At 46.4% G+C, this 14,207-nt stretch overlaps 1 protein-coding gene across 1 annotated transcript; it reads right to left on the bottom strand.

The window, feature by feature from the left end:
- Positions 1–323: 323 nt before the first annotated feature.
- On the bottom strand, positions 324–13,835 carry LOC120040001 (RING finger protein 150-like; the record flags this gene model as incomplete). Its single annotated transcript, XM_038985323.1, has 5 exons — positions 13,022–13,835; positions 3,914–4,164; positions 2,463–2,617; positions 1,201–1,297; positions 324–546 (listed from the first exon to the last, which is right to left on the bottom strand). Coding segments are annotated over exons 1-5 (1,180 nt in total), but the record flags the coding sequence as incomplete, so codon positions are not given.
- Positions 13,836–14,207: the final 372 nt, after the last annotated feature.

Raw genomic sequence — 14,207 nt, 5'->3', positions numbered from 1 at the left:
GGTAGTAACACCTGTGTGTGTATCGGTAGTCTCACCTGTGTGTGTATCGGTAGTCTCACCTGTGTGTGTATCGGTAGTCTCACCTGTGTGTGTATCGGTAGTCTCACCTGTGTGGGTGTCGGTAGTCTCACCTGTGTGGGTGTCGGTAGTCTCACCTGTGTGGGTGTCGGTAGTCTCACCTGTGTGGGTGTCGGTAGTCTCACCTGTGTGGGTGTCGGTAGTCTCACCTGTGTGGGTGTCGGTAGTCTCACCTGTGTGGGTGTCGGTAGTCTCACCTGTGTGGGTGTCGGTAGTCTCACCTGTGTGGGTGTCGGTAGTCTCACCTGTGTGGGTGTCAGTAGTAACAGTAATGGGACTATCCCTCAGAGGGTCTGGGTCGTGGTAGTCTTGGGGGAGCCCCACCCTCCGCACCCCCGGGTCTAGAACCACCGACCCCCCCTCACTGAGGGTCCCCTCACTGGACCCCGCCGATACCACAGCCTCCAGGACCACACCCCCCACCATCTCATAGTCCAAGGGCAGGTCATCCAGACAGTCTGTATTTAACTGGAGAGGAGAGAGAGACAGGAAGAGAGAGAGAGACAGGAAGAGAGAGAGACAGGAAGAGAGAGAGAGACAGAGAGAGACATGACAGACGGGGAGGAGAGGAAGAGAGATAGTGAGGAGAGGAAGAGAGACAGAGAGAGACATGACAGACGGGGAGGAGAGGAAGAGAGATAGTGAGGAGAGGAAGAGAGATAGTGAGGAGAGGAAGAGAGATAGTGAGGAGAGGAAGAGAGATAGTGAGGAGAGGAGAGAGAGATAGTGAGGAGAGGAGAGAGAGATAGTGAGGAGAGGAGAGAGAGATAGTGAGGAGAGGAGAGAGAGATAGTGAGGAGAGGAGAGAGATAGTGAGGAGAGGAAGAGAGATAGTGAGGAGAGGAAGAGAGATAGTGAGGAGAGGAAGAGAGATAGTGAGGAGAGGAAGAGAGATAGTGAGGAGAGGAGAGAGATAGTGAGGAGAGGAGAGATAGTGAGGAGAGAGATAGTGAGGAGAGAGATAGTGAGAGAAACAGTTATGTGCGTTCAGTTCAAACATATTCAATGGTGTTGGTGCGAAGGAGTCAACTTTAGATTCATTTGAGTCATTTCAATTCAACAGAAATAAAAAGCAGCATTTGATTCATTTGAATGAGTGACTTTGATTCTGAAATGACTCACAGCGATGCCCAGGGCTTTGAGGATGTCTATCTTACACATGGGACACGTCCTGTGATCCAGCAGCCATGGGTCCACACAGTTCTTATGGAACAGATGTCTGAGAGGAGATAGAGGTTATAACATGTTTATAAAAAGGTATATGACAGGTTATAGCAGGTCTATAACATGGGACACGTCCTGTGATCCAGCAGCCATGGGTCCACACAGTTCTTATGGAACAGATATATGAGAGGAGATAGAGGTTATAACATGTTTATAAAAAGGTCTATGACAGGTTATAGCAGGTCTATAACATGGGACAGGTCCTGTGATCCAGCAGCCATGGGTCCACACAGTTCTTATGGAACAGATGTCTGAGAGGAGAAACACAACCATGGCTTTATGATTCTTGCGGTCAATTTGCAGTCTACAAATTATGTTCTGGACCCCAACCATCCGCTTATGAAGAAAAAATTTGAATCCCCCAAAACAGATATGTTTTACTAAAACATAATTATTTCAAACCTTGCTTACTTTTGTATAAGATCATGCCTTTCGTTTGTGCGTTGGAACACATTTCTTCAATCAAAAATCACTTGGAGCTGATTTCCTGGTGTTTTTACAGTCTTATGTCTCTGAATGCAGTTTGGAGGAAGTCGCTAACTAGCGTTGTGCAGTTTGGAGGAAGTCGCTAACTAGCGTTGTGCAGTTTGGAGGAAGTCGCTAACTAGCGTTGTGCAGTTTGGAGGAAGTCGCTAACTAGCGTTGTGCAGTTTGGAGGAAGTCGCTAACTAGCGTTGTGCAGTTTGGAGGAAGTCGCTAACTAGCGTTGTGCAGTTTGGAGGAAGTCGCTAACTAGCGTTGTGCAGTTTGGAGGAAGTCGCTAACTAACTAGGTTCGATTCCAGGCTGTATCACAGCGGTCTCAGGCACTGCATTTCAGTGCTAGAGGCATCACTACAGACACTGGTTCGATTCCAGGCTGTATCACAACCGGCCGTGATTAGGAGTCCCATAGGGCGGTGTACAATTGGCCCAGCGTCGTCCGGGTTTGGCCGGGGCACGCAGTCATCGTAAATAAGAATTTGTTCTTAACTGACTTGCCTAGTTACATAAAGGTTCAATAAATAACAATAAGAAATAAAAAATCTTGGATCTCAAAACTACCTCAACTTCCTTCATACGACACAGACCTAGAAGTGTTATCCAACAGTTCATCTGACTCCGGTGAAGTAGAATAAAAGGCCTCATTACCCTTTACGTGTTTCTAACGGTCTCATTTACCTGCAGGGTAGTATCCTGACCACATCGTTGGGCTTGTAGCCCTCGATACACACGGCACAGTTATCAAAGTCTGACTCCGTTTCCTCGTCTCCTTTCCTGATGGTCCTGACCTGCAGTTTACTGATGGCCTTCTTAGCTGCATCTCCCAGGCGCCTCTGGAGAGAGAGGGGAAACGAGAGAGAGAGGGGAGGGGAAACGAGAGAGAGAGGGGAGGGGAAACGAGAGAGAGAGGGGAGGGGAAACGAGAGAGAGAGGGGAGGGGAAACGAGAGAGAGAGGGGAGGGGAAACGAGAGAGAAGGGTGGGGGGGGGAGAGAGAGGGGAAACGAGAGAGAGAGGAGGGGAAACGAGAGAGAGAGGAGGGGAAACGAGAGAGAGAGGGGAGGGGAAACGAGAGAGAGGGGAGGGGAAACGAGAGAGAGAGGGGAGGGGAAACGAGAGAGAGGGGAGGGGAAACGAGAGAGAGGGGAGGGGAAACGAGAGAGAGGGGAGGGGAAACGAGAGAGAGGGGAGGGGAAACGAGAGAGAGGGGAGGGGAGGGGAAACGAGAGAGAGGGGAGGGGAGGGGAAACGAGAGAGAGGGGAGGGGAAACGAGAGAGAGGGGAGGGGAAACGAGAGAGAAGTCTTACTACATTTGCACACACTGTATATAGACGTTTTCTATTGTGTTATTGACTGTATGTTTGTTTATTCCATGTGTAACTCTGTTGTTGTTTGTGTCGCACTGCTTTGCTTTATCTTGGCCAGGTCACAGTTGTAAATGAGAACTTGCTGGTCGGTTCTAGGGTCATTGTGCCGGCCCTGTGTGTACCTGGTCGGTTCTAGGGTCATTGTGCCGGCCCTGTGTGTACCTGGTCGGTTCTAGGCTCATTGTGCCGGCCCTGTGCGTACCTGGTCGGTTCTAGGGTCATTGTGCCGGCCCTGTGTGTACCTGGTCGGTTCTAGGCTCATTGTGCCGGCCCTGTGTGTACCTGGTCGGTTCTAGGGTCATTGTGCCGGCCCTGTGTGTACCTGGTCGGTTCTAGGGTCATTGTGCCGGCCCTGTGCGTACCTGGTCGGTTCTAGGGTCATTGTGCCGGCCCTGTGTGTACCTGGTCGGTTCTAGGGTCATTGTGCCGGCCCTGTGTGTACCTGGTCGGTTCTAGGCTCATTGTGCCGGCCCTGTGTGTACCTGGTCGGTTCTAGGCTCATTGTGCCGGCCCTGTGTGTACCTGGTCGGTTCTAGGGTCATAGTGCCGGCCCTGTGTGTACCTGGTCGGTTCTAGGCTCATTGTGCCGGCCCTGTGTGTACCTGGTCGGTTCTAGGGTCATAGTGCCGGCCCTGTGTGTACCTGGTCGGTTCTAGGGTCATTGTGCCGGCCCTGTGTGTACCTGGTCGGTTCTAGGCTCATTGTGCCGGCCCTGTGTGTACCTGGTCGGTTCTAGGCTCATTGTGCCGGCCATGTGTGTACCTGGTAGCGGTCTCGTGCGTTGACGTATCTGAACCTCTGTATGTAGTAGAAGACGAGCCAGGCCAGAGAGATAATCATCAGGATGATGAAGGAGATGGAGACGAACACCACCGACGTCCTGCTCACGTACTTCTGGAGGTTACGCGTTCCTATGGTGATGTGCATGGTTACCGTGACGTTCCGCTCTAGCAGAGCAGCGACCTCACGACCTTTAGGCTCGGGGATCATGATGGCGACCACATCACCCATACCTGAGAAGGAGGGAGGGGAGATTTTAGGACAGGAATACAAATAAAACAGACTCTCTGTGTGTGTGTGTCTTCACTGCTCAGCAGAAGAAGCCTTGTGACTGTCTGGGACCGGACTCATCCCCTGTGGCAGAATTTAGAACCTCCACATAGACTCTAAGAACACTGGGACTGTAAACAGAACTCCTGAGTGTTCCATCCTAACGTAAACCTCATTAGTCTCTCTAGTGGCATGAATAAGGAGTGCGACAGGGCCATTTGTGAAATTCCTGACTCCACCACGAAACGTCAAGAATGGAGAGAGGAATGTTCCAGGTGTATTCATGGGGCCTGGACTACCCAACACTTATCATCACTGAACACACACTTATTGATCCCCAGACCAGATAGAGCACACAGTCTGATAATAGACGCAAACAGCAAGGCCTACACACACACCGTTGCCAGTTTATTAGGTACACCACCCTGTTTCACAAAAATGGTTCGCTCCTACAGACAGTGAGTCACGTGACCGTGGCTTGCCATATAAAGCAGGCAGACAGGCATCGAGGCATTCAGTTACTGTTCAGTTGAACATTAGAAAACTAGTGACCTAAGAGACTTTGAGCGAGGTATGATCGTCGGTGTCATGCACGCCGAATCCAGTATCTCAACAAACGTCCCGGCCACTTGGGGTTCACACACGACAGTGTCTAGGGTTTACCGAGACAAACAAAACAACATAGTCAGCGGCAGTCCTGTGGGCGAAAACAGCTGGTTGATGAACGAGGTCGAAGGAGAACGGTGGCGGGCCACAAACAGACAGCGGCGCCCTACAACAGCGGTGTGCAGAACGGCATCTCGGAAACGCACATCTCATCGATCCTTGTCACGGATTGGCTATTGCAGCAGAAGACCACACCAGGTTCCAATCAGCTTAAAACAAGAAGAAGCTGCTCCAGTGGCACGCGATCACCAACACTGGACATTTGAGGAGTGGAAAAACATTGCCTGGTCCGACAAATCCTGGTTCATGTTGCGTCATGCTGATGGCAGAGTCAGGATTTGGCGTAAGCAGAATGAGTCCATGGGCCCATCCTGCCTGGTGTCAACGGTACAGGCTGGTGGTGGAGGTGTAATGTTGTGGGGATTGTTTTCCTGGCGCACGTTAGGTCCCTGTGTGTGGGTGTGTGTGTGTGTGAGTGAGAGGACATGCAATTCACAGTGCATTCTGAAAGTATTCAGACCCCTTCACTTTTTGTTACGTTACAGACTTATTATAAAATGGATTAAAACATTTTTCCCTCATCAATCTACACACAATACGCCATAATAAGGACAAAGCAAAATTATTTAAAAAATAAACGGAAATATCACATTTACATAAGTATTCAGACCCTTTACTCAGTACTTTGTTGAAGCACCTTTGGCAGTGATTACAGACTCGAGTCTTCTTGGGTATGATGCTATAAGCTTGCTACACCTGTATTTGGGGAGTTTCTCCCATTCTTCTCTGCAGATCCTCTCAAGCTCGGTCAGGTTGGATGGGGACGTGTCGCTGCACAGCTATTCTCAGGTCTCTCCAGAGATGTTAGATCAGGGTTCAAGTCCGGGCTCTGGCCGGGCCACTCAATATTAGGAAGGTGTTCTTAATGTGTTGTGATGTTTTGTCTGTAACCTCCATCTACCAAGAGTTCACTCAACTGTAGTATTGCATTTCAGTTCTCCTGACTCATATTTCATTCATTGTCTCCTCACAGAAGAATAGTGTAGTTTCCACAGCTCTTTCTCTCCCATCAGTTCCTCTTTATTTACGTTAACAAAGATTCTGCAGTCTGATCAAACTGAACAACATTTTAAAAAACACAACATGCAACAATTTCAAAGATTTTACTGAGTTACAGTTCATTTAAGGAAAATCAGTCAATTTAAAATAAATTCATTAGGTCCTAATCTATGGATTTCACATGACTGGGAATACAGATATGAATCTGTTGGTCACAGATAACCTTTAAAAAGATATATTTAAAAAATAAATTTGGCCTCACAATGGGCCTCAGGACCTCGTCACTGTCTTTTTGTGCATTCAAATTGCCATCGATAAAATGCTTTTGGGTTTGTTGTCTGTAGTTTATGTCTGCCCATACCATAACCCCACGTTGACGTCAGCAAACCGCTCACACACACGACGCCGTACACGCTGTCGGCCCGGTACACGGGGTTCATCCGTGAAGAGCACACTTCTCCAGTGTGCCAGTGGCCATCGAAGGTGTACATTTGTCCACTGATGTTGGTTATGATGCCGAACTGCAGTCAGGTCAAGACCCTGGTGAGGACGATGAGCAAACCCACAGTTTCATCAGCTGTCCGGGTGGCTGGTTTCAGAAGATACCGCAGTTGAAGAAGCCGGACGTGGAGGTCCTGGGTTGTCGTGGCTACACGTGGTCCACGTTTGTGAGGTCGTTTGGACCTACTGCCAAATTCTCTAAAAATAACTTATGGTAGAGGAATTAACATTAAATTCTCTGGCAACAGCTCTGGTGGACATTCCTGCAGTCAGCATGCCAAATCCACTCTCCCTCAAAACTTGAGAAATCTGTGGCATTGTGTTGTGTGACAAAACTGCACATTTTAGTGGCCATTTATTGTCTCCAGCACAAGGTGCACCTGTGTAATGATCATGCTGTTTAATCAGCTTCTTGATATGACACACCTGTCAGGTGGTTGGATTATCTTGACAAAGGAGAAATGGTCAGTAACAGGGACATGTTGTGTGTTGCCTCATCAACATAGCTGGTACTTATAGGTTAGAATGTCACCTCATCAGCATAGCTGGTATTTATAGGTTAGAATGTCACCTCAGCATAGCTGGTATTTATAGGATAGAGGTTAGAATGTTACCTCATCAACATAGCTGGTATTTATAGGGTAGAATGTCACCTCATCAACATAGCTGGTATTTATAGGGTAGAGGTTAGAATGTCACCTCATCAACATAGCTGGTATTTATAGGGTAGAATGTTACCTCATCAGCATAGCTGGTATTTATAGGGTAGAATGTTACCTCATCAACATAGCTGGTATTTATAGGGTAGAATGTCACCTCATCAACATAGCTGATATTTATAGGGTAGAGGTTAGAATGTCACCTCATCAACATAGCTGGTATTTATAGGGTAGAGGTTAGAATGTTGCCTCATCAACATAGCTGGTATTTATAGGGTAGAGGTTAGAATGTTGCCTCATCAACATAGCTGGTATTTATAGGGTAGAGGGTAGAATGTCACCTCATCAACATAGCTGGTATTTATAGGGTAGAATGTCACCTCATCAGCATAGCTGGTATTTATAGGGTAGAATGTCACCTCATCAACATAGCTGGTATTTATAGGGTAGAATGTCACCTCATCAACATAGCTGGTATTTATAGGGTAGAATGTCACCTCATCAACATAGCTGGTATTTATAGGGTAGAATGTCACCTCATCAACATAGCTGGTATTTATAGGGTAGAATGTCACCTCATCAGCATAGCTGGTATTTATAGGGTAGAATGTCACCTCATCAACATAGCTGGTATTTATAGGGTAGAGGGTAGAATGTCACCTCATCAGCATAACTGGTATTTATAGGGTAGAGGGTAGAATGTCACCTCATCAACATAGCTGGTATTTATAGGGTAGAGGTTAGAATGTTACCTCATCAACATAGCTGGTATTTATAGGGTAGAATGTCACCTCATCAACATAGCTGGTATTTATAGGGTAGAGGGTAGAATGTCACCTCATCAACATAACTGGTATTTATAGGGTAGAGGGTAGAATGTCACCTCATCAACATAGCTGGTATTTATAGGGTAGAATGTTACCTCATCAACATAGCTGGTATTTATAGGGTAGAATGTCACCTCATCAACATAGCTGGTATTTATAGGGTAGAGGGTAGAATGTCACCTCATCAGCATAACTGGTATTTATAGGGTAGAGGGTAGAATGTCACCTCATCAACATAGCTGGTATTTATAGGGTAGAATGTTACCTCATCAACATAGCTGGTATTTATAGGGTAGAATGTTACCTAATCAACATAGCTGGTATTTATAGGGTAGAGGGTAGAATGTTACCTCATCAGCATAACTGGTATTTATAGGGTAGAATGTTACATCATCAACATAGCTGGTATTTATAGGGTAGAGGTTAGAATGTCACCTCATCAACATAGCTGGTATTTATAGGGTAGAGGTTAGAATGTTACCTCATCAACATAGCTGGTATTTATAGGGTAGAATGTCACCTCATCAACATAGCTGGTATTTATAGGGTAGAATGTCACCTCATCAACATAGCTGGTATTTATAGGGTAGAATGTCACCTCATCAACATAGCTGGTATTTATAGGGTAGAATGTCACCTCATCAACATAGCTGGTATTTATAGGGTAGAATGTTACCTCATCAACATAGCTGGTATTTATAGGGTAGAATGTCACCTCATCAACATAGCTGGTATTTATAGGGTAGAATGTTACCTCATCAACATAGCTGGTATTTATAGGGTAGAACGTAAACTCATCAACATAGCTGGTATTTATAGGGTAGAATGTTACCTCATCAACATAGCTGGTATTTATAGGGTAGAGGGTAGAATGTCACCTCATCAGCATAGCTGGTATTTATAGGGTAGAATGTTACCTAATCAACATAGCTGGTATTTATAGGGTAGAATGTTACCTCATCAACATAGCTGGTATTTATAGGGTAGAGGTTAGAATGTCACCTCATCAACATAGCTGGTATTTATAGGGTAGAATGTTACCTCATCAACATAGCTGGTATTTATAGGGTAGAATGTTACCTCATCAACATAGCTGGTATTTATAGGGTAGAATGTCACCTCATCAACATAGCTGGTATTTATAGGGTAGAATGTTACCTCATCAACATAGCTGGTATTTATAGGGTAGAACGTAAACTCATCAACATAGCTGGTATTTATAGGGTAGAATGTCACCTCATCAACATAGCTGGTATTTATAGGGTAGAATGTCACCTCATCAACATAGCTGGTATTTATAGGGTAGAATGTCACCTCATCAACATAGCTGGTATTTATAGGGTAGAATGTTACCTCATCAACATAGCTGGTATTTATAGGGTAGAATGTCACCTCATCAACATAGCTGGTATTTATAGGGTAGAATGTTACCTCATCAACATAGCTGGTATTTATAGGGTAGAACGTAAACTCATCAACATAGCTGGTATTTATAGGGTAGAATGTTACCTCATCAACATAGCTGGTATTTATAGGGTAGAGGGTAGAATGTCACCTCATCAGCATAGCTGGTATTTATAGGGTAGAATGTTACCTAATCAACATAGCTGGTATTTATAGGGTAGAATGTCACCTCATCAACATAGCTGGTATTTATAGGGTAGAGGTTAGAATGTCACCTCATCAACATAGCTGGTATTTATAGGGTAGAATGTTACCTCATCAACATAGCTGGTATTTATAGGGTAGAATGTTACCTCATCAACATAGCTGGTATTTATAGGGTAGAATGTCACCTCATCAACATAGCTGGTATTTATAGGGTAGAATGTTACCTCATCAACATAGCTGGTATTTATAGGGTAGAACGTAAACTCATCAACATAGCTGGTATTTATAGGGTAGAATGTTACCTCATCAACATAGCTGGTATTTATAGGGTAGAGGTTAGAATGTTACCTAATCAACATAGCTGGTATTTATAGGGTAGAGGTTAGAATGTTACCTAATCAGCATAGCTGGTATTTATAGGGTAGAGGTTAGAATGTTACCTCATCAGCATAGCTGGTATTTATAGGGTAGAATGTTAGCTCATCAGCATAGCTGGTATTTATAGGGTAGAGGTTAGAATGTTACCTCATCAGCATAGCTGGTATTTATAGGGTAGAGGTTAGAACGTAACCTCATCAGCATAGTGTCAAGTCTCTCCTCCTCTTTACCATTAGCAAGCATGCAGAATGCCATTCACCAGTTAAGTTCAGCCTATGAGCATGGCACACGGAGGACATTCCAGAACGCTCGCTGATTAACCTATGGGCTCAATTATGCAATAATCACTCCCCTTTCTGTCAACCAATGGGCATAACTCATCCCTTGTCTGTCACTTTATGTTTGGCTGCAACAGTCTTCTTCCAATGCCCTTTCACCTTCCCACCACCGGCATAATAATAATAACCTGAATGCCCGTCATCGGAACCCCGTTCCCAGCATAGGGCTCTGAGGAGCATTCCTCGGAGACGAGACCTACCCCCAAAACTATTCAACAAACGTCCATATTTGATTTAGTCTGCTGTCATTCAGTAAAGCCTGTACTCCATTGAACTGCATGGTAGGGTCTCTCTACCCCCTGACAGACACCCACACGGCATTCTATACTCCCCGCAGTGACGCACGGCATTCTATACTCCCCCCTGTCTGTCTGTAGAGAGGAGAGGGTGCTGTGTGTGTGTCTGTCTGTAGAGAGGAGAGGGTGCTGTGTGTGTGTCTGTCTGTAGAGAGGAGAGGGTGCTGTGTGTGTGTCTGTCTGTAGAGAGGAGAGGGTGCTGTGTGTGTGTCTGTCTGTAGAGAGGAGAGGGTGCTGTGTGTGTGTCTGTCTGTAGAGAGGAGAGGGTGCTGTGTGTGTGTCTGTCTGTAGAGAGGAGAGGGTGCTGTGTGTGTGTCTGTCTGTAGAGAGGAGAGGGTGCTGTGTGTGTGTCTGTCTGTAGAGAGGAGAGGGTGCTGTGTGTGTGTCTGTCTGTAGAGAGGAGAGGGTGCTGTGTGTGTGTCTGTCTGTAGAGAGGAGAGGGTGCTGTGTGTGTGTCTGTCTGTAGAGAGGAGAGGGTGCTGTGTGTGTGTCTGTCTGTAGAGAGGAGAGGGTGCTGTGTGTGTGTCTGTCTGTAGAGAGGAGAGGGTGCTGTGTGTGTGTCTGTCTGTAGAGAGGAGAGGGTGCTGTGTGTGTGTCTGTCTGTAGAGAGGAGAGGGTGCTGTGTGTGTGTCTGTCTGTAGAGAGGAGAGGGTGCTGTGTGTGTGTCTGTCTGTAGAGAGGAGAGGGTGCTGTGTGTGTGTCTGTCTGTAGAGAGGAGAGGGTGCTGTGTGTGTGTCTGTCTGTAGAGAGGAGAGGGTGCTGTGTGTGTGTCTGTCTGTAGAGAGGAGAGGGTGCTGTGTGTGTGTCTGTCTGTAGAGAGGAGAGGGTGCTGTGTGTGTGTCTGTCTGTAGAGAGGAGAGGGTGCTGTGTGTGTGTCTGTCTGTAGAGAGGAGAGGGTGCTGTGTGTCTGTCTGTAGAGAGGAGAGGGTGCTGTGTGTCTGTCTGTAGAGAGGAGAGGGTGCTGTGTGTCTGTCTGTAGAGAGGAGAGGGTGCTGTGTGTCTGTCTGTAGAGAGGAGAGGGTGCTGTGTGTCTGTCTGTAGAGAGGAGAGGGTGCTGTGTGTCTGTCTGTAGAGAGGAGAGGGTGCTGTGTGTCTGTCTGTAGAGAGGAGAGGGTGCTGTGTGTCTGTAGAGAGGAGAGGGTGCTGTGTGTCTGTAGAGAGGAGAGGGTGCTGTGTGTCTGTAGAGAGGAGAGGGTGCTGTGTGTCTGTAGAGAGGAGAGGGTGCTGTGTGTCTGTAGAGAGGAGAGGGTGCTGTGTGTCTGTAGAGAGGAGAGGGTGCTGTGTGTCTGTAGAGAGGAGAGGGTGCTGTGTGTCTGTAGAGAGGAGAGGATGCTGTGTGTCTGTAGAGAGGAGAGGATGCTGTGTGTCTGTAGAGAGGAGAGGGTGCTGTGTGTCTGTAGAGAGGAGAGGGTGCTGTGTGTCTGTAGAGAGGAGAGGGTGCTGTGTGTCTGTAGAGAGGAGAGGGTGCTGTGTGTCTGTAGAGAGGAGAGGGTGCTGTGTGTCTGTAGAGAGGAGAGGATGCTGTGTGTCTGTAGAGAGGATGCTGTGTGTCTGTCTGTAGAGAGGATGCTGTGTGTCTGTCTGTAGAGAGGATGCTGTGTGTCTGTCTATAGAGAGGATTCTGTCTGTAGAGAGGAGAGGAGAGGGTGCTGTGTGTCTGTATAGAGGAGAGGGTGCTGTGTGTCTGTCTGTAGAGAGGGTGCTGTGTGTCTGTCTGTAGAGAGGATGCTGTGTGTCTGTCTGTAGAGAGGATGCTGTGTGTCTGTCTGTAGAGAGGATGCTGTGTGTCTGTCTGTAGAGAGGATGCTGTGTGTCTGTCTGTAGAGAGGATGCTGTGTGTCTGTCTGTAGAGAGGATGCTGTGTGTCTGTCTGTAGAGAGGATGCTGTGTGTCTGTCTGTAGAGAGGATGCTGTGTGTCTGTCTGTAGAGAGGATGCTGTGTGTCTGTCTGTAGAGAGGATGCTGTGTGTCTGTCTATAGAGAGGATTCTGTCTGTAGAGAGGAGAGGAGAGGGTGCTGTGTGTCTGTATAGAGGAGAGGGTGCTGTGTGTGTGTGTGTGTGTGTGTGTGTGTGTGTGTGTGTGTGTGTGTGTGTGTGTGTGTGTGTCCACCGGCACAGTAAGTTGAAACGTAATTGTATTTAACTTCTGGCTTTCCATAGACTGTTTTTTTTGTGCAACTCAATACAATTGAAAGCAACTCTAGTGTATGTAAATATACCCACGTTTCTAAGAGCAGACTGACCCAACACCTGAATCAAGGATCTGTTAGTATTATCTCTGGAAAGCAGAACAATTAAGGTCGGGATCCAGTCTGGGTCCTGGTTCGACATAATTATACATAGCTAGCAGCTACATTACTTACAAGATAGACATAACACCTACGCCCTGGATGACCGCAGTAAACAAGTAATTCATCTATGCATAACAACTCCACCCTGTGTGACCCGATAAATCATATGACGATCTGGCAAGCTAGCCAATACCTGAATGTGGCATTGTGATTGTATCATTGGAGTTGCTGGATCCAACGTTGAATATAACGATGGCCGTGGCGTTTTGGCTCGCTGCGTGTCGTATCTTGTCTTTAAATGTGCAGTTTCCCCTGGCAATCAGGGCTATCCACGCATTGCCCTGGACCGGAACAGCGAACCGGGTACCGGGATCACAGGCTTGTCTATCCTGGGAGAGAGAAGGAAGTACCACGACTCCTTTTGCGTCGCGTTTAAGCGAGTGTTCCCCGTATCGACCGTATTCTGCTTTCTCCGTCCGGACTTCAGAGGTGACCGGGTCTATGTAGGTGATATTAACGAAGGCGGTGTACCATTCCTCTCTCTCGGCGACGGTAACGTCCAAACAGAGGAGGTGAACGAAACAAAACGACAGGAGCCATGTAGATTGAGCTAAAGTGCGGCAGGCCTGCATCAACGACATGGCCATAACTAGCTGGGTTTAATGTTATCTCTGTCTGTAGTACCGTCCACACCTAAAACTAGATACTGGTAGCTAGTTACTCCATAACGAACGGGTTGTTCTTCATCCTCCCCCCCGGTCTCTCTCTCTTTGTAAACACAAACCTGGGGGCCAACACCTCCTCTACTAGCTAGTTAATGTAGGGTTGCAGATAGCCGAGAAAAAAAAACACATTTCCATTTTTAAAACCTCAAATCAACAAAACAAAAGAAAAATAGGTTGTTCCCAGCAACCGCGACGAAACGGTAACTAGCGACCGTGATGACACTCTGCAAAGACATTAAAAAGTTTGTTTGGTTTTATAAACGTTAATGGGTCCAGGAAGTGTTTCTCTGTCCATTTTGTCAACTTTCAGAATAAAAGTCCCTTCCTGTATACTTCGTAAATTAATAATTAGGGCGAAAATTATGGAAAATGTGCACAATTATCGATATATTTTTACTAGTTATCACACAATGAATAATTTAAAGTATTTCTAAGATGTCATTTGTAAAATAAAATAAACATTTAAGCCTAAATGGTCAACGTAAAACATTTTTGGGGTATGTATACTCCTATAATATAATACAACATTATCTGTACATTGTGTAAAAACAGGCCCATCCTCAATAACAAATAATGGCATTTATAGTACCATTGACGTCACTAGACCCGAGCTTTCGGGGTTTTACAGGCATGCTGGGAATGATTTTGTCTCAG

This window comes from Salvelinus namaycush, unplaced genomic scaffold, assembly GCF_016432855.1.
Source record: "Salvelinus namaycush isolate Seneca unplaced genomic scaffold, SaNama_1.0 Scaffold3182, whole genome shotgun sequence".
NCBI lineage: Eukaryota > Metazoa > Chordata > Actinopteri > Salmoniformes > Salmonidae > Salvelinus > Salvelinus namaycush.
This window is presented reverse-complemented; position numbering and strand designations above follow the sequence as displayed.